The 24,040-nt window shown below is 42.4% G+C and overlaps 1 protein-coding gene across 5 annotated transcripts in view; it reads left to right on the forward strand.

Annotated features, from left to right (window-relative positions):
* LOC138615953 (chloride channel protein 2-like) overlaps positions 1-24,040 on the forward strand; it is a 160,657-nt gene that overhangs the window by 26,167 nt on the left and 110,450 nt on the right. For all 5 annotated transcript variants that reach the window (XM_069689897.1, XM_069690074.1, XM_069689984.1 and 2 more), the window contains exon 2: positions 20,713-20,863. In XM_069689897.1, the coding sequence (XP_069545998.1) occupies positions 20,713-20,863 (151 nt within the window). The remainder of the gene's footprint in view (positions 1-20,712; positions 20,864-24,040) is intronic.

The raw sequence follows: 24,040 nt of genomic DNA on the forward strand, positions 1-24,040 counted from the left end.
GTCCTCTCGGCCTGCAGCCGATCTGCAGCTGGTTGCGGTCAGAAACATAAAAAGATCCCATTCTGGCAGGACGGAGAGAAGTGAAGCGTGAAATCAAATAGTTTTGATACGATCAAAAATATCTTCTCGTGGTGGACAGTTGATGAATATTTGCGATAACACTTATGTGGCTGCACACCGAACTTTTAATTCTTTGATGGCACCGATTAAACTGCGTTGTTATTGTACTGATCCCTAAGCGACATCCACACTGACACATTTGTGTTTTAAACCATAGTTGTTGTTGTTTTGCTTTGTTTTTCGCTGAAATAAACCTCATCAGTGTCGGTGAGCCACAGGGTTTCCCATACGTAGTCTTTACTTTGGCAGCCCGTCCACACAGATCCACTCGGTCTCAGCTTCAATAAACTTTACATTTAAAGTGCCTCATCTCACGCTGCTGACCACGCACACCTGTCAGTTGTGTGAGCTGCAATAACTGGAGGCTTCTCCCGCTGGCTAGCATCTAGCAGCCTCACATAGCGCCTGCATGTAGGGATCTACCGAGAACCTGCACGTGAGGCGTTTAGGGCGCATCGGTAAAGTCTAGTGTCTAGCAATAGCTTGGATGTGAGACGTTCAGGAGACGTGTCAGTATTATCGAGAGAAAATAACCGAGAGAGCACCAGTGAATACCTCCTATTAAACACACATTTTTAGTAGAGAAATGCAGGCAATGAGCTTTAGTTACAGGAATGGGTTTTTTTCTTCTCTAATTTAGTAAGTTTGAAAACCGCTGAAAATGTTAAGAATTCAGGTTTAAAAATATAACAAAAATCAAACTTCCAATTGCTCAGTGTCATACATAAAGTTACAATAAAGTGAACATACCTAGTTCACACACACACACACACACACACACACACACACACACACACACACACACACACACACACACACACACACACACACACACACACACACACACACACTTCAGAAGTACCAGCAATAACAATCAGCAGCACTAGTTGCTGTGGCCTGTGGGAGAAGGGGGCATTGATTTAATCAGTCAGGTGTGTGTGTGTGTGTGTGTGTGTGTTTGGGGGAGGGGGGGCACTTTAACCAGTGACACCCACTTTGCTTGAGGATGGATGGGCATCATCACCTTACATTAATTACAACACACACCTTGCTTTCCATCACTCTCACTCGCTTCTCGTTGAGACGTGTCTTCAGACAGACAGACAGACAGACGGACAGACGGACGTGCAGGAGGCGAACTTGTATAATGCAGTGAAGGTCAGACCAAACTCCCTCAGAAGGTAATTGTAAAGCCAAGAGTGAGTCGTCTGAGCTCAGCGGTCAGGTCGGAGCAGGCCAAGGGCGACGAGATAAGAGGATGGAAGAGATAGGAAGGTGTTGGAAGGAAACACACAACTCTCACTCCACTTGAAATTGGTTAAAAGGCCCCGCGTTGTGTTTGGCAATCATGAAGGCTTTAGAGCTTCACGGCCTTTACCAGAGCTTTATCCAATCACCAGCGTAATACGGCCGAGGCTCTGGGGGAACACTTTCCTTATATTTGATCACTCAGATTATCTGTTAATTACTCTGCAAAGAATGGAGTGATTTTTTTTTTTTTTTTTTTTGATCACTCATTTTTTTCAGATTCGAGGCTTTTCTTTTTCTTGTTCATATTAAACTGAATAACTTTTTTTTTGATAATTTGCTGAGCAAAACACGACATTTGAAATCTGTTTTATGTTTTTTTTGTTTTTCAGACTGCAGGTAAATCGGATTTGTTTCTCAAATCAGATCTTGAGGTCGATCTGTCCGCACCGTTATTTATAAGTGAGGGGATCGGATTTGTTGTGTCCAGACATGAGTTGCTGTGGCAACAACGTACGCGTAGCTATGCTTTCCAACGCTTAAGCAAAGTGGCCGCAGACCACTTATTTTGCTGTCAGTCCACAGACTGTTGTTCTCTGCTAGCGGCAGCATCGATTCTTCTCTCTCGCTCCGAAAACGACGTCGTCATTGTGTGTTGCGTTAAGAGTAACGCGAGAAACCCGATCTGAGCCAGCAGGGCGTCCCGTCTGAGGAATCACATTTCAAACCACCTCCACATGTGGTTTGGATTCGACTTGCACAAATCGTGCATGAGTTTTTTTTTTTTTTGTTTTGTTTTTTCTGTTGAGACTTTAAAAAAATCCCTCCGGACACTGAATCTAGATGTGAAAATATAACGGACTTGGACTGGTCGGCTGAACAATGCCAGAGATGATTGAACTGATCTCTGCCACCTCCTTTAATTCTGTTCTTGATTTCTTTCGCTACATGTGCAAAGGCTTTAGACATTTAATACACTCGTTCACAATTGATCCTCTGTGGAACATTTGCTACGAGAAGTTTAGTGGTTTAGTGACTATTCAGAGCCATGTGGGGAATTACTGCAGAGGATGAGCTAACGTGGCTAACACCAGCGAGCCATGAACAAGGCTACATATTGTTCTCAGGATTTTTGAGGATTTTGTTTGATAACGGACTTAAAAGGCCTTTTTTTTTGTACCCGACTCATATCAGTCTACATGTCAGGACAGTTCAGATGATTTGCTTTTGGTCAGTGATCTAAATTCTTCAAAGTTATCATTTTCAGTGTTTGTTCTTATTCTCAGAACTTTATTGAATTCCTTTTTTTTTCCGGTCAAAATGAATTAAGAAGAAATCCCCCTTTTTTTTTTTTTTCTGCTGTCTTGTTCAGATATTCATCTACAGCGGAGCCATTAAACTCTACTCCCTGTTATCTGCATATATGTCAAGGATGTGTCTGCACACGTACCTTCATATGGAACTGTGTAGATGGCATCTGCGCATATGCAAACGCGCAGAACATATCGGTCTCCAGATATTCTGTGTCCAATGTTGTTGGATAAAAAGTCCTATTTTTACATTTTTATGAGGAGCAGAGCTTCAAGTTGTAGATATTTCATGAGCGTTTATTTTCTGGTGACGATCTGCTGTTGTTTCCCTCCCCTCAGGTTTTGTTCTAAAGTAGAAATGTGTCACTTAAGGTAATATTGTGATAAAAGAAATGCTTACTACATTTTTTTTTTTTTTTTTTTAATTTAATATCCTCTCGTCATCCTGAAATGCACTGACGTCATTTCTAAATGGATTTACCGAGGCACCACCGTGAAGCGGTTTCACGGTGTCCCGTCCAAGTGCTTCGGCTCTGAGTGTTTGGGAGTTGGAAAGCTGCGTGAGGTCGTCCCAAAGTGAATTTCACAAGGCAGTGCGAAACTGATGCCAGAGCAATATATGCAGATTGACTGGGTTATAAAATGGATATTATTTAGGCCTTTTTCTGACTTTAGTGGATGTTACACCACTAAAACTCCTCTTTTATTGCCTACTGTGTGTACAAATTGCTCAACACACACACACACACACACACACACACACACACACACACACACACACACACACACACACACACACACACACACACACACACACACACACACACACACACACACACACACACACACACACACACACACACACCCTCTGCTGTGTGCTGCGAGTTAAATTATTCCATCGCTCTCTCTCCTCCCCTGTACACGTCCTCTCCTTCCTTTAGTTTAATTTCAACATTATAGTGCTAAATACTTTCTTTGTTGTGTGTGTGTGTGTGTGTGTGTGTGTGTGTGTGTGTGTGTGTGTGTGTGTGTGTAAACTTGATTGAGCTAATCTCACCTCGCGTGATAAAATTAAGAAACGTAATCCCTTAAAATGGGGTAAAAGTCATTTGTGTGTGTGTGTGTGTGTGTGTGTGTGTATTTTGTGTGTGTGTGTGTGTGTGTGTGTGTTGTTCTGTGTTTGTGTACAAACAGTGGGGATGTTGATGCTATTTAAACAATCTTACAACCTTCATTTCAAATTAAATTACCTCCTGTATGCAATATTTCCTGTGAGACTGAGGTTCGTTAAAACGCTTCTGTTTATTCAAAGTATTGATTCCAACGAAACCATTTATAATGTTTTTCTTTTGTCGTCTTCCCCCTTTGTTTACCCTTTTCCTTGTCTCTTCTTCCTCTTCTTCCTCTTGTTTGCGTCTTGTTCTCCTTGTTGTTCTCCTTCTTCTTGTTCTCCTTCTACTACTATTGTTAGCTGGTTTGTGTTGTGCATTGCAGCTATATGCTGATGGCTGCAGGTGACACACACACACACACACACACACACACACACACACACACACACACACACACACACACACACACACACACACACACACACACACACACACACACACACACACACACACACACACACACACACACACACACACAGAGAGACAGGTTGATTGGATATTGTCTGAGGCAGCCTTTATTTCATTACAGATATTGACACAAATCTGGCCTAAACAGGCACCCTCCTCCTCCTCCTCCTCCTCTTCATCCTCTTCTTCTCTGTCTTGTCTTAGTGTGTGTGTGAGACACAGCAGCTGTGGGATCCTCCGATCCCTCAGCGAGACATTCTCATGTCCTCTCACCTGTCTCCGTCTCTGACTTTCTCACGTGTGTTCTGTGTTTTTCTTTCTCACACTCGGTGGAGTCTTGTTTATGTTTTGACTCTCAAGTTTCCACCTCTGCATGATGTCTTCTCAAACTCTCTGCACCTCTCGGGGCTTCACACCACTTGTTGCATCACTCCTTCTTTCTCTCTCTGCCTTTTGTTTTTTTCGGTTTCATCTTGCTGGGGTTATTTTTTCTGTCTGATGTTCTTCGTGCCTTTTTTTTTTTTTTTTTTTCTTCTTCTTTTTGTTTCTTTTTTGGACTTTCATACAGTTTCTGGTGCATCATGTTCTCAGGCCGGCCAGTTATTGTCACAGCTGTGTTTTCTCAGTCAGATGTGATGAGTTTGCTGGACTGTGTGTCCTGAGCTCTCTCTCTCTCGTGTGTGTGTGTGTGTGTGTGTGTGTGTGTGTGTGTGTGTGTGTGTGTGTGTGTGTGTGTGTGTGTGTGTGTGTGTGTGTGTGTGTGTGTGTGTCCGGTACGGGGCCGTGCCATGCCGGTGTCTTGCCTGAGCATGTGTGAGAGGGCGAATGGAGGAGTGAAGGAAACACAGGGAGTCATTGTGCGTTAATGTGCGTCCTCCCTCCTCTTCTCTCGTCTCCTCCCTCCTCCCCTCCCTCCTCTTCTCTCCTCTCCTCCCTCCTCTCCTCCCTCCGTCTCTCCCTGTTTCTCACTGGGACTCTTTTGTCTGGTTTGTTTCTGTCGTGTCGCGTTTCATCTTCGATTCATTTAAAAAAAATCAGATGCTGCGTTGACGTGTCGATGTAATTAGTTGGGAGGTCCATTTCAAACTAAAATACTCTTCGGTATTTGCTGGGAACTCGTTGACTGTTGTTCCGTCTCCCTGTGGGAGACTTCCAATCTGCTGGCTTTTCCTGCATCGCACGACATTTTTGTAAATTGTTTTTGAAGAAGTTCCCCACGGACCTGTGTCATGTCTCTAGTCCTCTTTGCATGTTTGTCCTGTTTTTCGTACCGTAGCGTCTCATCTCACCGAGCCACACACGTTTTACCCAAACGCCAACCAGCAGTGACGTCACCGGTTGGTCTGTGATCGGATGTAATTCGGTCACTTTTTTAAACATTTTGTCCGGCGCCATCTCGTTAGTTCGGAGCGGTTTGGAGCAGGATGTGACCATATTTGGGCGAGCTGGTGAGGGAGGGAGCGAGCGATGGATCTGACTCGATCTTATTATAAACCCGGCGATACCACGTCCCGCCCACCGATAGCTGTAACCTGACTGCACCACGGGCCTGTCAATCAAATAGACACGCCCCCAAAAACACAGCTTTTTGAAGCTTATTTTTTAATTAATGACGGGATTATTTTCAGATGGTGTAATCTCTTGGTTTTAAAGTTTAAGACACTTCCGCATCAGACTCGGAAGCTGTGTCCCTAATACAGTCAATTAGTAACACACCTTCAGTTTACTATTAGTTTAGATACAGTTTATTAGTCTTTACCATGTTCTTCTTTTGTTGGTAAACAGCTTTGAGGTGCATTAGCGCCACCTTCTGGCGGCAGTAACACATTACTACCAGGTGCTGGTACAAACAAGGAAAATAAGACGATAGTTACATTCACTATTTGGTATTTTTACTCTTTAATGACTATTGAATATTTTAAAATCAGACTAATGCCTTGTTCAAAGTAGAACTTTTTTCAGCTTTGTCCAAAAAATAAGTGGACACACCAACATACCAGGACATAATTAGTAGAAATTCACAGTTGTAAGAAAGATGGTTAATACTAGTTAGAAAATATATTCTGTTTCTTACATATGTTTTCTACATTCTTATTAATGAGGTTTATGCTGCTGCCTTAATGAGCAATCTCAATTCTCATTTAAAAACTTTCTAAACTATTTCCTGTCAGGTACATCTCTGAACCTCAAACACATGTTTTGTTATATCTGGTGTATTAAACTGTAGTTTGAGGTGCTGTAGCCTGTGAAGGCTGAAAGCATGAAATGGTCTATACAATGTTGTGAGTGAGTTGCTTTTTCCTGTCGACAGCCGCAGAGCACGACGGAGAACTTCTTTGAGCGCGTGAACCTGAAATTGATGGTTTAGATGACTGATGCATTCGGTAACTTTTTATCCAATTATCCAAAACCTGTGCATCGCTCACAAACCGGTTTAGACACCGTCTGAGGGCCACAGGCTTTTCTTCCTCATTTATTTTTACTCTGCCGTCAGTCATGTCACCTGAAGCATTTGCCGAATAGGAATAGGAATCTGTCCGGCACAACTTCTTCTTGACTGACACAACACCCTCGCTGCAGTGCCCTCATTCTCACTCCCTCTCTCCGTGTGTGTGTGTGATGGTAAAGATAGTGGTGGGATGGAGGAAAGAGAACATACTGTGATGTGATACTGTGCATCATAGTGGTATATGTTTAGAAATGTGTCTGCTGTGATGGCAGTTATTGAATGGCATTGATTTTGTTGTTGTTTTGATATCAGATGTCTGACACCCCCTCTCCCCCCTGGGTGGGTGGGTGAGTGAGTGGGTGTGCGCCTCTCTCAGCCTGCCATTATCTGACTTCTATTTCAAGAGAACTGAATCATTCAAGGTCAGAATGGAATTAAATGAATAAATGCGGAGACATTATCAACATAATTTGATTCAGAAATCTACATGTCGAGTTGGCGTCGCAGTATTTGGACTGAGTTTTTCACTGCCTTTTGGCGCTGCATTATTACATTTTCATACAGTTTATATATGATAAAAGGCTAATGCATTCATTGATACAACACAGCACTTACCATACTATACCATCATGACTATAGTGATGGTACTGGGAGGTTTTTGGGCGGATTCACTAAACCATGAAGATGTTTGATTCTGCTCATCAGTGTGTTGGAGGCTCCAGATTGAGTGATGGACTTGTGCTGTTTGATGTACAAGCAACATCCACTTTCTAGTCTTCCGTCAAAGTGAACCGTTATTCAAGAAAGCAACGCACGCTGTAAATAAATGGCACGAGACGACACTGCCGCTCCCTCGCTGTCGCACGCGCACTCGCTCGGTCCGCCGGTTCATCGCGAGCCAGTTAGCCGTTAGCCTGCACACCGCCGCTACCACGCTAATTGCTGCCTAAAATTGTCCGGACCGCCCACATGGCGAAGTCCTCGCTCTTAAACACAACTGCTTCCAAAACTTTCTGTCCTGAACTTACAGTTGGCAACACGACTTTGTCTACTGTCTCACCCTCCCACAGAAAGCTCAGCTGCTGCCAGTCAAAAGCATCCGGAGTCCCAACCAGCTCTCTCTCTCTCTCTCTGTGTGTGTGTGTGTGTGTGTGTGTGTGTGTGTGTGTGTGTGTGTGTGTGTGTGTGTGTGTGTGTGTGTGTGTGTGTGTGTGTGTGTGTGTGTGTGTGTGTTTAACCGCACCGTTCCCGACCAGGATGATTTCAGATGCACTTATGACAGTAAAAAAAACAACCAAAGCAGCTCCATAACTCTGAACTGTGTGGTCACTTCAGTCAAATCAGGCTGCATTCAGAGGAGGTCAGGAAATGTGTCGCTCAAAGGCGAGTGGATATCCTGCGCACCGGTGGGATCAATTCAAATGCTGAGTTGAAAGACTTTTGGTCTCGTGGATGGAAAGAGTCCCGTAGTATCGTCGCATTCAGCAGACCCTTTATCACCTCTGAGCATGTGGTGCATCATGTTTGTTTTTTCAGAATACATTGAGCGAATATAGACTGTAAACTGAAGAGAAAACATAAACCTACTTATAAACTGCTCGAATTTAGGTTTTGTTTGTTGAAACGTGTTTGTTTGTTTGCCTCAGTCGCTTACGCTGCCTGTCTGTAGTGCAGTGAGCAGGAAACCACACCAAACATGGTGAGATTGAACCAAACTAGTGAAGCTGCGGGACGGGAAACCAAAACAACCAGCCGAAAGACACTAAAACATGGATCCGAGTGCGTCTGCTGCGTCGGCTGCTGTTTCTGTCACACCTTCTGTGCCACACATTTTATCCTTTGATCAAAAGGAAACACTTCGATTATAGCAGATTCAAAGTTTTACAGTTTGGGTTGAATTAAATGAAATGGATGAAGGTGGTTTTAAAAAAACAAATCAATGTCAGCGTCGGCCTTCAAAACTGCTCGTGTGGCTTCAAACGTTGAACACGGAAGGACACGGAAGGACACGGAAGGACACGGAAGGGCACGGAGTGATGGAAGTGAAGTGTTTGGAAGGAGCAAGAGTGCCGTTTGCCAGCAGTGCTGAATGGGCCTGAGTAAATATGGGTTTTTCTTAATGAGGCAACAGGAGAGTGCACATGCTACACGCACACACACACACACACGCACACACACACACACACACACACACACACACACACACACACACACACACACACACACACACACACACACACACACACACACAGGTGAATATCAGTGCTTTTGGAGAGTGTGCGGTGGTTCTTGTGACGGCGGTTTTACAACGTGGCTCTAATACAAATGTGCAGCTGCCGATCTGCCGTTGGAAGCAACTACTGGAGCGAGTGAATGAGAGAGAGAGAGAGAGACAGAGAGATCCATGTTAGCGAGACATCAGTGCTCGTCTGTCTACATGTAACTGATATGAAGAGAGACGAGGGGAAGAAGTTGGACTGTGTGTGAGCTCGGTTTGTCCTCTGGGAGTTTATTGGACTGAATAATCACATTCATTTAACTAAAACTCTGAAACATAATTAAACTGTACAGCAAGATGCACACACTGCAGCTGAAATCATTTTCTAAACCATCGTAGGATGGTTCTTATATATGTGTGTGTGTGTGTGTGTGTGTTGTAGTTGACTGCATATCTTTGCTCTGACATCAGACAGGTGTGAAGCCTCTCTCATTAATCACCTGCCGTTCCTCTTTCTTTCTCCTGCTCTCCTCCTCGTCCCTCCTCCTGAGTGCACAGTTAAAATCTAAATTCAGCTCACACTGTAGGATGGATTCTTGTCCACTGTGCCAAAACACACACACACACACACACACACACACACACACACACACACACACACACACACACACACACACACACACACACACACACACACACACACACACACACACACACACACATTAACCCATTCTCTGCCCCCCTCCCTTCACCTTCCTTCACCTTTCTTTACAGTTTCTCTATCACTGCCACGCTGCTTTTCTCAAACGCCTCCCGCAGCTTTTCCTGTCTCTTATATTTTCTGTCATCTGTCCATCCATCCTTCCCTCTTTTCTTCCATCCGTTTGTCCGGCTCTGGGTCAGTGTGAGAGAGGCCCAGAGGGTTGGCATGGCAGCCTGGCACAGGCAGCGAAGACTCCCTGTTACCTCCCTCGGGTGCCCCGCAGTAGGATTGGGAAACTTTTTATTTACAGTAAATCTTTTTCATCCCACTACTCCACGCTTTCTTCTTTGTAGGTCTCTTTTGTTGCTCACTTTGAATCAGTTTTACAAGTAAAATCCTGCTTTTCTTTGGGTTTGTATTTATCAAACTTGGAGGAATTACACTCAAGGCTGCTCAAGAGCTGATCGACCAGTAAAAATAATATTTGTCGAGTGAAAAGTCAGAAAATGGTAGAATAAGAGTAACCTTTGAAGGAGACGTGTGTTTACAGATGTCAGGGAGTACGATTGTGTTTGTGAAAACAAATTGTAAAAAGCCTTTTATGGCTCCAGGAGGAGATGCAGGAAATCTGATAATTGTTGTCATGTAATCAGTTGGCTCAAGACTACAAGTTTAAAAAAAAGAAAAAAATTATAATAAAATTATATATATATATATATATATATGTTGGGCTGTCAAGTTTGATCGAAGTGAGCTTACTAGACGTACTTGAGGCCAACACACCCGCATTGCTGACTGACCTGCCACAGGTTAAGTTACAATGTTGTTAATGTGGTTGGTTTTCCAAAGGAAAAAGAAAGCGATGTTTACATTTTCTGGTCTACTTTTTTAATCCATGCTCATGGTTTTGCTGCGTATAAACACTCATTACAACGTGAGGAACTATTGCTGCTGTTGGAAGTCGATCCATTTCAAAATACACAAGAATTTTTACTCGGCCTGTATTCAGGCCATTAAATGGGGTCAGACCTCTTGGAAGCTTCTGGAGGGACGAATCACTCTGGATTCATGGAAAGATTCACGGTTCCTACAGGATGAATTCTTACGACTTTTCTTAGAATTTTCACAAATGGCATCAGATGGATCTCACTCACTGAAATATATCATCATGTACTTCATGGATTATCACAAGCTTTTGCACAGACATTCATGGTTCCAAGATGATGTGTTCCCATGACGTTGGTGAGAAACCATGAAATGAGAATTGAGTGCCATCAGTGTGAGCAGCCGTTCAGGATGTACCTCCCTTAAAATGTTTAGGTTAAAATAAATTTGATTTAAAAAAAAAAAAACACAAAAAAAAACTCATTCTTTATAGGTCAAAGTGAAACATTTTACCTGCTATACTTTGATGAAATAGGATGTTTGGATCTTTTTGCCTCCAAAAAAAATGGACCTAGAATTTTTGAGGGCCAGAAAGGTCAGTGAGGACGTAGCTGACGGTGACGCATCCAAATCAGACAAAGGTGCTGTTGTGTTCAAAAATTCTGTGAGCATTAAAGTCTTTCAAGGATTCAGTGCCCACGGTTTTTCCCTCTTGAGGATGAAGAATCCTTAAAGCATCAGATTCCTTCCTCTGTCCCACACAGTCTCACTCCTCACCCCTTCTACCTCCAGTCCCCTCGCACATTCTCGCCTTTAGATTAATTGCACAATGATTCTTTCAAATTCTCTCCTTCCTTCCTTCCCACAACGAGTGTACTGACACACATAGCAAACAGCAGGAAAAGGTGCGTGTTGAACGGCCTCTTCAACCTGCTATTGTAGGGATGAATGTTTTTAAAAGGAAGGTTGACGGACAAGAAAGAACATCAGCTTATCTGCCTGTTATCTGTTTTTCACTGCACCGCTCTGAATGTGAGTGATTAAAATCAATGCTCTTTTTTTTTGTTTTCCATTTCCTTCACACACACACACACACACACACACACACACACACACACACACACACACACACACACACACACACACACACACACACACACACACACACACACACTGCAGTGGACACACATGCACACACTCTGTCAGGGAGCTCATTAGCTGGAGTGAGTCGTGGCATGCTGGGCTCAAACGGTGAGGGATTCTGGTCATTTGGGGTTGACTGCTTGGACTGCGGCCAGCTGTGTGTGTGTGTGTGTGTGTGTGTGTGTGTGTGTGTGTGTGTGTGTGTGTGTGTGTGTGTGTGTGTGTGTGTGTGTGTGTGTGTGTGTGTGTGTGTGTGTGTGTGTGTGTGTGTGTGTGTGTGTGTGTCAGCCCTCATGTCCCATTCATGTATATTTTAGGCTCTCGTTCCCCTCTTTGCTGGGCCTGACTTGTGTGTTGTTGGCATCGAACCACACGCTATGCCACACAAGATAACAAAATCACACACTCATACAGGCTCTTGTCTTTCTCGGTTCTCAGTGGCCCCATGATACCTTTGTACAAAAATTGACTGCCTGTCTTTTTCCTGCTGGAGCCCTTTAGTAGTGTCTTTACTTAACAGTGCTGTTTGTGATGGATCTGCAGTTACAGTATGTATCCCGACAGGAAGAACAAAGAAAAATAAATTATAGACATCTTCAGAAGTAGATTTTTCTATATATTTGTCGTCTCTTTTCTGATAGGAAATCTAGATTATGATCATTGATCATTTTCTGTTTTTGTAAAGAAGATCTAACCATATTTGGACATATAGTGCAATGTAGCAACTTTTAGTCATTTTTAAAGTATCGGGTGTTCACACCAAATATTGATTTGCTGTTTTACTGCACGTTGCATGACTTTAATTGATAAATTAAAGAGTTTTCAGAAAATAACTTTAACTATAACTCTAATTTGAAATAAAATGAATCACCACTTTACTTTTAGTGTCTAAAAGCTTTGCACATTTGTGTTTTTGTGGAAACGGCATCTAACATTGAGGCCTCATCGAGGATGTTTCCCACGGCAGTGATTTCTTGACATTTGAGAGCTGGCGTTGTCATATCAGTTGTTTGTTTCCTATCAAGGATGGTTTTGCATATTTCTCATCAAGGACACACAATGTTGATTATTCTGCTTGAACTTTAAGTCATCTGTCCCGCCAACATTTAGCATTTATCTCGTTAAGTTTGGAGAGTGGATGCTAACGAGGGATTCTAAGGGCCGGGCTATTGTCTCTTAGAACTCGTTATTAAGACGTAATATTCAACCACATTTGAGAACAAATGAGTTTCGACTCTCCCAACGGTCATAAAGCCTCCTGACGTTCCAACGTGCAGCCCGGACAGACTGTAAATCCAATGAGGAAGTGGTGGGATCATGCTTGACTCGGCTTTTTGTTTGTAAGGATTAGGTTGCTGTGGTCATTCAAACTTAAACAAACTAGCGGGGTTTAGCTCACGTTAGGTGTCTCTCTTTCACATGTCCAGTTGGAGTGAAGCCCAATGACCAGACTGTTAAAGCTCACACCAAAGGCTGAGGTCTCAATGGGATTCAAATGATGTTAAAGAGTTACATAGGAATGTCAAAAAGGATTTGACAAAGCAACGGCTAACAGAACCAGCTCCCGGCTGCATAATTGGCTGTTGAAATTGAAAAGAATTACAAACTATATTAGTGCTCGCATAAACAGTGACAGTTTTAACCTCGTCTGACGGGCCTAGAAATTCACGCACTAATGTCGAGGATGCCGTCGTGATTTTTCGTGAGGATAATTTTGACCATAATATAAACAAATCCAAAGAAACACAGTGGATATATTTGTGCTGGTTTCATAGCAAAAAGAAATTCAGTCAAACTGTAAGGACATTTTTTTCAGGACACTACCAAGCCAGGGAATATACGTCTGAGTGTGTTTGTGTGTATCCACTCTACCTATGATGTGCAGGACTGATTAAACTCCAGCTCAGCTGGGCACTCATTAACCTCTGAGTGGCTGGAACAGTGGGCGGTGTGGCACCAGCTGAGCTCTTTGATTGGCTCCTGAAATCCAACGGACTTTGTCTATAACTTCTTTTCCTCTGTCTTCTTTTGCTTGACTTGTTTCCCCTCGCTAGACTTTTCTTACAGTATCAATGAAACATGACTTCCTTTCCTTATCTCTCGCCCTGGTTGTTTTTATCCCTGTACCGTGCTCAGAATCGTAAACAGTTTTACGATGTGAGAAGTCCTACAACACTGACACTTCTACTGTTGCAGTAGCTGGAGGATTTCCCTCTGTGTGTTGAGAAAACTTGGTCACCCGTGAGTTTGGGAAACTTGTCCAATAGAGTGAGGATAAAAACAGTTCCTGAAACTTTCACAGTTCAAACGTTTACTCTGGTCACCATCAAAATTTAAAAAAAAAAAAAAAAAAAAAAAAAAAGACCGGACTAATGCATTTGAATTAATGTACCCTGCCTAATTCAGGTTTAGCACCTTGCCTCAAATATTCAGATCTCAAACAAGTGATATATTTCCACAACAAAAACAGAGGTGAGACAGGTGAGGACTTATTTCCCCTCCAGCTCACCTGTTATCTCACCTACTTTAAGTGCTATTAAACAAGGTTATTTGACCCTTGAGGCATATTTATAGTTTTCGTCTTGGCAAAGCTCGTTACTTATTAATTTCTTGTCTGTCAGTTAGTCTTTGAACTTTGTTTAATCCATGTCGAATGTTTGTTGTCGAACTCTTTGAAAGGTTTCATGGCCTTACGACAAATAACAGTTTTGATGCTTCGTAGTGTCCTCTGGGTCTTCCCAACTACTAATTCTCTAGATATCGATGCTTGTATAATTCATCACCCGTGCCCTCTCCGTTGCCCCTGTAGCCAGGACAATGAGTCCAGGACAACCCGTTCATCTGGGATCAATTAACGCAGGCAGGCTGGCTCAGCCAAGCGCCCGCCTCTGACTATGCTCAACATAATGATAGGCTTTCAACCAGTAATGTCTTTGTTCTGGATGGGTCTGTTTGTTTTCTTCCTCTGGTCAGATGCAAGTTTCAAGGGGGGGCATCTGAGAAGGTCTATTTCTGCCCTCTTGTTTTCGGGTCTTTTGAGTTTCCGTTGCGTTTGAAGGCTCCTTACTTCATTAAAACTTTGGGTTGGCCATCATGAATGTGGCCAAGAATGCCATGCAGAATGGCATCTTGGGTTGAACAGCGGTTGGCATTTGATGTTACAAACCCCAAATCGCTCCCCAAATGTTTCCCTTCTTGATTTTTCCTTTGTTTCCCACTGTTTGTGTTTATTCCTTTCCTATTCCCATGGTGGACTTTCACATGAACCCGGCAAGGTATTTTGAGGCTTGTCAGTCTATTAATCCTTCCCACCAAGGGGGTTTTGGTATTAAGAAGTGGTTTTGAATTGGAACCAGCTTCACATTTTCAGTACACAGATTCATCAAGAAACATTTTCAATGTTTTAAAAGCTTTTTGATTCTCTCATTGATTCGCTCTTCATCTGTTCCTTTACGATGAAGTCTGGTCCGACTGTGATGTTGTTTACATTTTTGGTCACAATGACATCAATGCTTGTAATTAGTGTTGACCTAGTGTTTAAACATTTGGCATAACTGGGCAATAACGATGCCTCAAAATGTGATTGCACACCGGACGTCTTTCTAATGACTTGATTTCTTGCAGAACTGTCACTTAATATTTTGATGCCCTTAGTTGTAGTCATATTGCAGAAGCAGCTAATGGTAGTCTGTTTAACATGTGCAATTAAAGTCCAACATAATACAGCTCCAACTTGCGTGTGGCATGATATATTCTTTTTGTTTTTAATCTACTTGATTTAATGGCACATATAGGAAACAGAATTCAGTAAGATTTGGAAATAGTGAGCACAATCTCAGTCAGAATCACATCCAAATGATTGTCAGTCTTGTTGCTGTGGAATAGCCACAGCTCTATAATATAGGAACTCAGAGCTCGGTACCAATCATAACTCCCTGAGAAGCCGAGACACACCCCTGGGCTTTGCCCACCAGAAAAGTCTCTCGTCTCTTTCCTGGTTCAGTTAAGCCACCTATTTCAAGCCCAGATCCTTCGATAAGTATGATTTGGAAAGCACACAAATGAAAAGCCCAAAATGAACTGAAGTGCTCATATTTTGGAAAAACGTAGGCAACACATTTTGAGCTAAGTCCTTGGCCTCTGGAAGTCTTATGGCCAACGTTTGAAAGGCCGGTGGTCACGTTCCTGTCGTTGCCATGAGCAGACACCGTTCTAATTAGATTTGCTAACATATAATCTATCAGTCCGATTGTGTTGATAAATTGGAGACATTCTTGTAAGGTAACCTTGGAAACATAACTCGCTAACCCCTGCAGGCCTCAAACGGAAGTCATACAAAGTGTTGTTGGACCACGTCGGAAGCTAAAACTTTTGGAAAACACCTGCTGGGATACACATGGAGAAGGACAATCTGCCGGTCAAGTTATTCGTTTCTGAAAGGCATCCTATATTCCCCAGGCCTTTCAGATCATCCAGTAAGTTTGAAGCTTGAGGGCTTACATAAAGGTATTTATTCAGTAATATTATTTCCAGGCTTATGCAATTTTTCAGCTTTTCGTTCTGGAGGATTTTGTAATGGGAGTGAGGAACTGTGTGTGCTATAGGTCAGTCATGTTTGGCCGACGGCTGATTCATTTAATAAAGGGCTTTTTGGTGCTGATATTAGTTTTCGCACCAGTGACAGAGACTGCAGAAATTTTGTTGACCTACGTGACACAATTTGCGCGGCTTTACAAATACCACAAATGATTGATACAGACTGGACTTGCACAAGATGTGGTTGCGGTGCTGGGAAACAGCACGGGTCAACCTTTTCACGAAATGGGTGTGATGTAACCCGGGCGAACATGTATACTCACAATTTCCCCTGAAAACCCATCACACCTTCCATTCTGTGAGTTAAATTGCCTTTATTTAGGTAAATGTCTTTGATCCAGTCTTTGACTGACAGTTCTGCAGTGTGAAGTCCTGAACCGCTGTCAGTCAACCTGCTGTGATCGTTGACCCCAATTAAACAGCAGTGATCTGTGGGCTATATGGGTCACACACTAGGGCACAAGAATTCACAGATTTGTGTGTGCGTGTGGCTAAAAATAGCCAGCAGGCTTTGGGTGCACGGCAGACGGTGTTTACAAGGTGCCACAATTCAGCATTGTGTGTGTGTGTATACACACACACACCTGTGTGTATGTTATCTAAACAGTTTCTTCCATCAGGACATAGGGGCCACGTTCCAAGACATGTAAGCCGGCTTCTCACTTACCCTGACAAACCTGGATTTATTTAGCGAATCTGGACATCTGGTTATTAGAACAGAAATATAAATATAAATGTTTCTTCACTTTGCAAAAACACTTGCATTAGTGACAAAGTGAAAAGGGAAGTGCCATTGTTGGGACTTGGAAAGGGAATGCTTGTTTTTCAAGGTCATGCCAGACCCCTAAACTGCTGATAGTTCATTATACTCTGTGAGTCATATTATTTGACAGATATTCTAGTTTCACAGTTTCCATGCACATACACATTAAGGCAGAAACGGGGATCATAGACATGCTGTGTTTATACCAGTGTGGTCTAGTGTTAATTTTGTCAGCTATGTTTTAGATTTCATTTCTTGTAAGTTTGAAGCACTCAGACAACTTCATCCTTTTTTTTTTTATTTGTCAGAAACACTGGACATTTTATTTCAATTTAAGTCAAAAGCAATCATCTTTAACAAAGTTTTTCTTTGTTAAAGATTCCCAGTCAGGAAATGAAGCGCGGACTCCCTGCTGACACCACTCGGCTATCTGCTCGTATCCATAATGCATTTTAGGTCACGAGTTCTAAATGATATCCAACAATAAGTCCTAAGAAACTTTGAGCTTTTTTCGATCACTTCTACACAATTGATTGATCCTTTGGCCTCGCTAGCAGCGGTTGTCGGGACGGCCATGTTGGCTGTTCAGTCGATCCGACACTTTGACGCAAATTTAAATATCTCCACAACTGTTAAATGGATTGCCTTGAAATTTAGTACAACCATCTGGTCTTCAGTGGACGAATCCTACTGACTTTGCATGGAAGTCTGTCCAAGATCTTCCAACCTGCTACTTCTGCAGTTCAATGAAGGGATTTATGGACTGTGTGACCTTCGATGTCCTCTGACTCATCCTTTACCACCATCAAAAGGGTAAAATTCTCAAGACTTTAAATCTTGTTTACCTCAAAGCCCCGCTTGTTTTTTTTTATTTTTTTATCACCTTCTCACTTGGCATAACATCTGAAGCTGTACAGTGGACGGTTAGCTCCAGGCTCCAACTCTGCTGCTGCCGCACTGCAGGTGTGACTCTGGGAAGGGGAGCCAGGTATGCAGGGATACAAGTTACAGATCAACATGGTTGGTTAAAAAGGAAAAATAATAAAGTCCTCTTCATTCTTCACGAAAAATGTACATTTGTATTTATTTTCAAATTCTCTTTTCTTCCGCTCTTTTCCTCAACACTGTTTTAGGAAGATTTAGACACCGTTTTAGTTCCAGAAAGTAGGTTTTGTCCATTTCATTTTCCTTAGAAAATCAGCTTGTTATGCAGTTTCTTTGACAAAATGTCTTACACAATCATCACGATTATATTAAAGCTTACATTAGATTTGAACACCTCCAACAAACCAACAACAATAACACCAGTAACACTTAGAACACCTTCACGTCTGATGAGAACAATGTTAATACCTCCTCGAACACCTTCATCCTCAACATCCACAACAAAGCAAAAACAAAAATTTGAAACTTGTGTCATATAATCTCAAGAATGAGAACACCATGCAGAAGCCATTTTACATGTGTCTCTACACTGTATTGCAGCTGAAAATCTCTACTGTTGTTTCTATTCAGTATGACCACATATAATCTGACGGCCTTTTGGTCCTCTTGCAAGCAAAAGGGCTTGAATGAAGTTTGGAAATTCTAGCACTTGGATTTACCAGCGAGGCTGTAGTGTACTCCATCCGCTGTTCGCCCCTCACCGTGGACATCAGCTGTGCACCGCAGGGTTTGGACTTCCAAGAGTAATAGCTGTAATGTAGGAAGTTCGAGCATGCTGTGTGCAAAATGTTGTCCCAGTTGGATCAATTCTGCAGCCCTGGTATAAATACGAGGTCAGAATGGCTGAAAAAAAACATTTGGTCGCAAATCAAAGTCTGAAGATCTTGTAGTCATTGGAAAGAAAATGTATCTGTTGGCAACTTTTACTGCTGATAATCCACCTGGATGTCCTTGATTGGCTTGTTTAGTTGGGTTTGAAATCCTTGCTGCGTTGTGATGGGTGGCCAAGAGGAAATTATTACAGCCCCTGTTCCTCTCCACCACCCAGGAGCAGTATGGGTGGGGGAGCCGGTGTCTGGGCGGCGCACAAAACTTGGCGCTTCCTGTCTCTTGTACTGCTGACTTGACATCTTTTGTATATGTGTGTATCTGTGGGTGTTGTGTCGTTTTTCGGAGTGAGTATGCTTACGTGTGCGGATTGTTCTGCTGGGGTCCCAGTTAAGGTCGAGGTTTGGCCTGTTTGGAGGAGTTACTGAGTTTATTGCTGAGACTGTGAGTCAAGCGGTTGTACAAACATAATCCTGTGAAGACGGGAAGAAGCAAAAGAAGCAAACTGATGGAGATGTAATAGAACAGAAGGAATAAATATAGACCACAAACAGCAAGTCAGGGTAGATACAGTACATGGTACTATGTATGATTAGGGCTGTCACGATCAGGAAATGTTAGTTGACAATTAATTGTCATACAAATAATTGCGATTAACAATTTAATAAACAATTTTTGCCACTATTACTGTATAAGCCTATTAATGGTTTAATAATACACCTTATGGCATTAAGCAATGGAATATACACATTATATTTTGTTTGCTTTCATTGCCTTGTAAATAAGGGCAGATATGACATGAATATGGACTTTTATATACAAAGCCTATTTCTGAACTATACTAAGAAACTACTGACAACAACAGGAAGCAATTTCATCAAAATACATCTCTTTTTTATGTTGGTGCTGTTTCTCCACTTGTGTCATTAAACCACAGCAGAAGAGGAAGGCAGCGCAACGAGATGATGTCATCAATAGAGCGCCAGACACGCCTCAGTCGGTGGAAATAGTGATGGAAATCATAGACTGTATATAAAAGTGTTCGTAGCTTCTGGGTCTGAAAAATTAGGTGGATACGGAAGTGCCTGAAGCTGCAATACCACCGTGGGCCACCAGAGGTCGGCTCCAAAAAGCCTCCATAGACTCCCATTCAACCAGACTCATACAATTTAAAGTCAATAACATTTCTCCACCAGTTATCTCAGTTTTGCTAGTTGAAGTTCCTCCTTCTTATTAGTTTTCTGGACGTCCATCTGAAAATAATCCGTCATTAATTATAAAATAAGCTTCAAAAAGCGGTGTTTTTCAGTTCCGTTCGATTCCGGCTATCGGTGGGCAGGACGCAGTATCACCGGGTTTCCAATCGGATCAAATCGGTACCCAAGCAAGCAGAGCAAGATGGCGCCAGCCAAAATCCGAACTTGAGGCTTCATAACAGCCGTTCACTTGTGACGTCACTGCTGGTTGCCGCTTGTTGAAATCTGACATTTCTCTTAGTTTAATCCAGCTGTTTTTATACAATTGAATGGAAATTATTTTACAATATATTCTCACTAATAATTGTGATCAGGTTGTTGTGTTTCTTAAAAGTCAACGGCCCCCCCTGACATCCACAGAGTCTACTGTCGAGTCTAAATGTGACACAAGGAGAAAGTCAAATATTGTTGTAGTAAATCTCTGACATTTTATCATCCGTCCCAGCATTTTTTCCACGAAAATGAAAAGGCCCTGAATTGATAAAGTAAAGGTGCTATGAAATTAGAAAAAGACTTCCTCAAGATGACGTCCTGTAGTTCTGATTTCTTCTCGTTTAAATGTTCAACTATATTTCCAACAAACTGTCGATGTCGTCCCCTCATCATTAGAGCTTGTTGGATGTGTACGTTATGAGAAAAGCTGAATGTGTGTCTGTGTTTGCTTTCAGATGTATGGGCGCTACACCCAGGAGCTCGGGGTGTTCGCCAAAGAGGAGGCCGCTCGGCTGAGGGAGAGCGGGCAGAGGCGATCGATCAGCGACCGGAGCCGGGCCCTGGACCTGCTGGAGTACGACAAGGGACGCTGCGCCAAGTGTCGCAGTAAGTGTTCGACCACGGGAACACTTCTATACAACTGATGCTGTTACTGTCCCACAGTGACTCGGAAAATTCCTTCTGATTTGGTTTAAAAGAAAATCTTCACTTAATAGTTATAGATGTGATATCAGTTTGTATTCAAAGGTGTTTGGCAGGAGACCTGAGCGCCCCTCCCCCCCTCCAAAAAAATTAAAAAATATGCAGTAACTGAATGAATGTTCCTGATAGGCTCCAAAACCTGAACTAACCTGAACCTGAATTTCTTCTGTATTTGTATCAGTGCTGACTGTAGAGCCGACACTGTTGCACTCCACAGAGCAGCCGCAATTCACATCTTTTTTCACATCTCAAGGAAAAAGGACTGATTTCAGTTTCCAAAAAGAAAGCTAGTAAATGGTATTTATTTAATAGGTTTATTTAGAAAGTCTTAAATTCAATGGAATGACAAAGCGCTCATTTGCTTGAGCCATCTGTTGTATTGCAAAAGCGGATTTTAATTTTAATGGATTCAATCCAATTCATCCAATTATCCTTCAGATTTCTGCCGTTTATCCGGGTCCCGTTTAATGATCAATTGACGGTATTATTAGGGAATATTGTTACAGACAGAGGTGAAGACAAAAACTTTGCATAAATATCAATAAATTCAGGAAGTTGGTGACTAGAATTACTTTCCAAGTGCATGTAAAGCAGTCTGACCAGTGTGACTGTGAAACGGGTATCAGAGTCCATCCTATGTGGTATTAAAATGTTTGAAAAAGACTTGAATTTAAACCTGTCCTGTCAGACATGGATTAACAAACTGCAGCATACTGCTGCTGGGCTGATTGATCAGAGCCTTGGTGCTGTGAGAACCATTTCAGAAATCCTCTTCAAGTCGTATCGTGCTCCCGTACTGTAGGTCCACATGTCCTATGAAATTCATCTTTCGACATTAAAGACCACAATATAACAACACGATCGAACGATAAGTGCACAGGCACCAAGTAAAGAAATAGTTACTGGACGTAACCGCAGTTCTATGAGTATGCTCGTATTTTGTTTCTTTCCCGAGACAATGGTAGGGGAAACTGCAGTCTGAGCCCGCCTTAAGTGGTTAAAAGCAAATGATGGAAGAGCTACAACAGTCTGGGAAGTTCAGAAAATGACGTCACTTTACTGTCATTCAGCCTTTAAAAGCAGGAGACCATGATGAGTCGTACGAGTGTGTGTTTTGTATTGTCACTAAGTAACATATGAGGAAGAATCGATGCAAAGGCTAATGGGGATCTAAATAAACAAACAAACCACAGAGGCCATGTCACATTATTATGATTTACGAAATCTAAAACTATATTTAGTCTCATGCGTATTATCATATTGGTCAATTTCCCTGATCCAACAAACTCTCTCGTAATGTGTCGCAATCATAAAATCCTGCGCTGCATAATACGTTTTTACATAATCTGTATCATAGTGGTACAAACCAATGTACCACTGCTCACCACGCTCTTTAAAAAAAAAAAAAAAATGTATACAGTATGTGGACATCATTCATGTCAAGTCAGTTTATTTATGCATCGCATTTCCTCACAACGTCCGTCGACCAAAGGACCGTCCCATTCATCATTAGTGTCTCTCACTCTGCGTTGGGTCACTCTGACCTCCTGCGCTCTGCCTCTCCATATCTGTGGAGGAATCTTCCTTCATGATGAGCGTTCTCCAGATCTCTGATCCTTCTGACGACCCGCAGCACGAGCAGGTCTCAGCGACCTCGGAGGACTCGCCCTCCCTCTCAGAGACAGATGCACCGAACGATGAGGACAAGTTCCTTCACGCGATCATTAAAACACACAAAGCAACGTGGAGTTGCTGGTTTTTAGCATCCAATCAGGCTCCAGCTTGAGTTTTTACTCTCCAGGTTTTGCTGCTTTGATTTGATCTAATTCATCGGGTGTATAATACAGCTGGCTGGTCGGTAATGAGGTCTACCACGGAAGTGCGCCCCCCGTAGCACTGAGAAGCTCATTTACTGGAGTCTGATCATTCGTTTCAAGCTTTGTTCTTCTGCTGATGAGGGCGTTTATAGGCGGGTTGGCAACTTTACTAAATTCTCTTGAAGTCTGGACACGACGACGGCGACCTTGGACGACAAAAATAAATCTTACTTTCGAACCCGTTTCTGAGCAGGAAAAGACAAAGAAAAAGAAAAATACTCACCTCATTAACGGTCTTTGGTGAAGATGCGGTTCGGACCAGTCATAGAGAAGAAATGCCATTTCACATCGCAGCTACAGTGTGTGAGCTTCATTAACAGACATAGTAGCAGTGCACGCTCCATAAAGCAGCCTGATCCAGTCTGAGCGTCGCTGCCTGAAGGGAGAACATCAGCTGAACATTACCTTCGCGTGGGAAATATAATACTGGAAGTACTCTGGTGGGTCTGAAATAGACTTTTTTTTCTTTTTTTTTTTTTTTCTCGGGCAGCGTTGATCATGCCGGACAGACAGGAGAAAAAAACAAAACAATTGTGCAGTGTCAGACAATCATCACAACAACAACAACAATAACAACAATATTGCTCTGCTGTGACTCTGAGGATGGCGTGTGAATGTATGCAGCATTTAATGCACAGGTGAACTTTCCCCCACTGTTGGTCGTGATAATAGTGTGTGTGTGTGTGTGTGTGTGTGTGTGTGTGTGTGTGTGTGTGTGTGTGTGTGTGTGTGTGTGTGTGTGTGTGTGTGTGTGTGAGACAGACAATAAAGAGATTAGATAAGATTGTGTACAGGATACATAACAGGATAAAACAGGCTGTAAACACAAGTGGGGAATGTCTTTGACATCCATGTGGAAGATGCTCGCGCACTGTCACCTCTGAGACACACACACACACACACACACACACACACACACACACACACACACACACACACACACACACACACACACACACACACACACACACACACACACACACACACACACACACACACACACACACACAATAGCTATCTAAAACAGATACCCAATCTCTTCCTATTAGGGGCCTAAAATTAATCTGGATGGAGGGTCACTGGACAAAAGTAAATGTTTATGTTATGTCACATTAGATTTCAATAAAATGTGATATATTTTGCAGAAAATTTTCTTTCTACATCGAAAATAAATGATCAGAATAATTAAAAATCGACTCTAGTT

Source organism: Brachyistius frenatus, unplaced genomic scaffold, assembly GCF_029030835.1.
Source record: "Brachyistius frenatus isolate BFR_SWC_R1_liver_20210118 unplaced genomic scaffold, ASM2903083v1 Contig_1, whole genome shotgun sequence".
NCBI classification, from domain to species: Eukaryota; Metazoa; Chordata; class Actinopteri; family Embiotocidae; genus Brachyistius; species Brachyistius frenatus.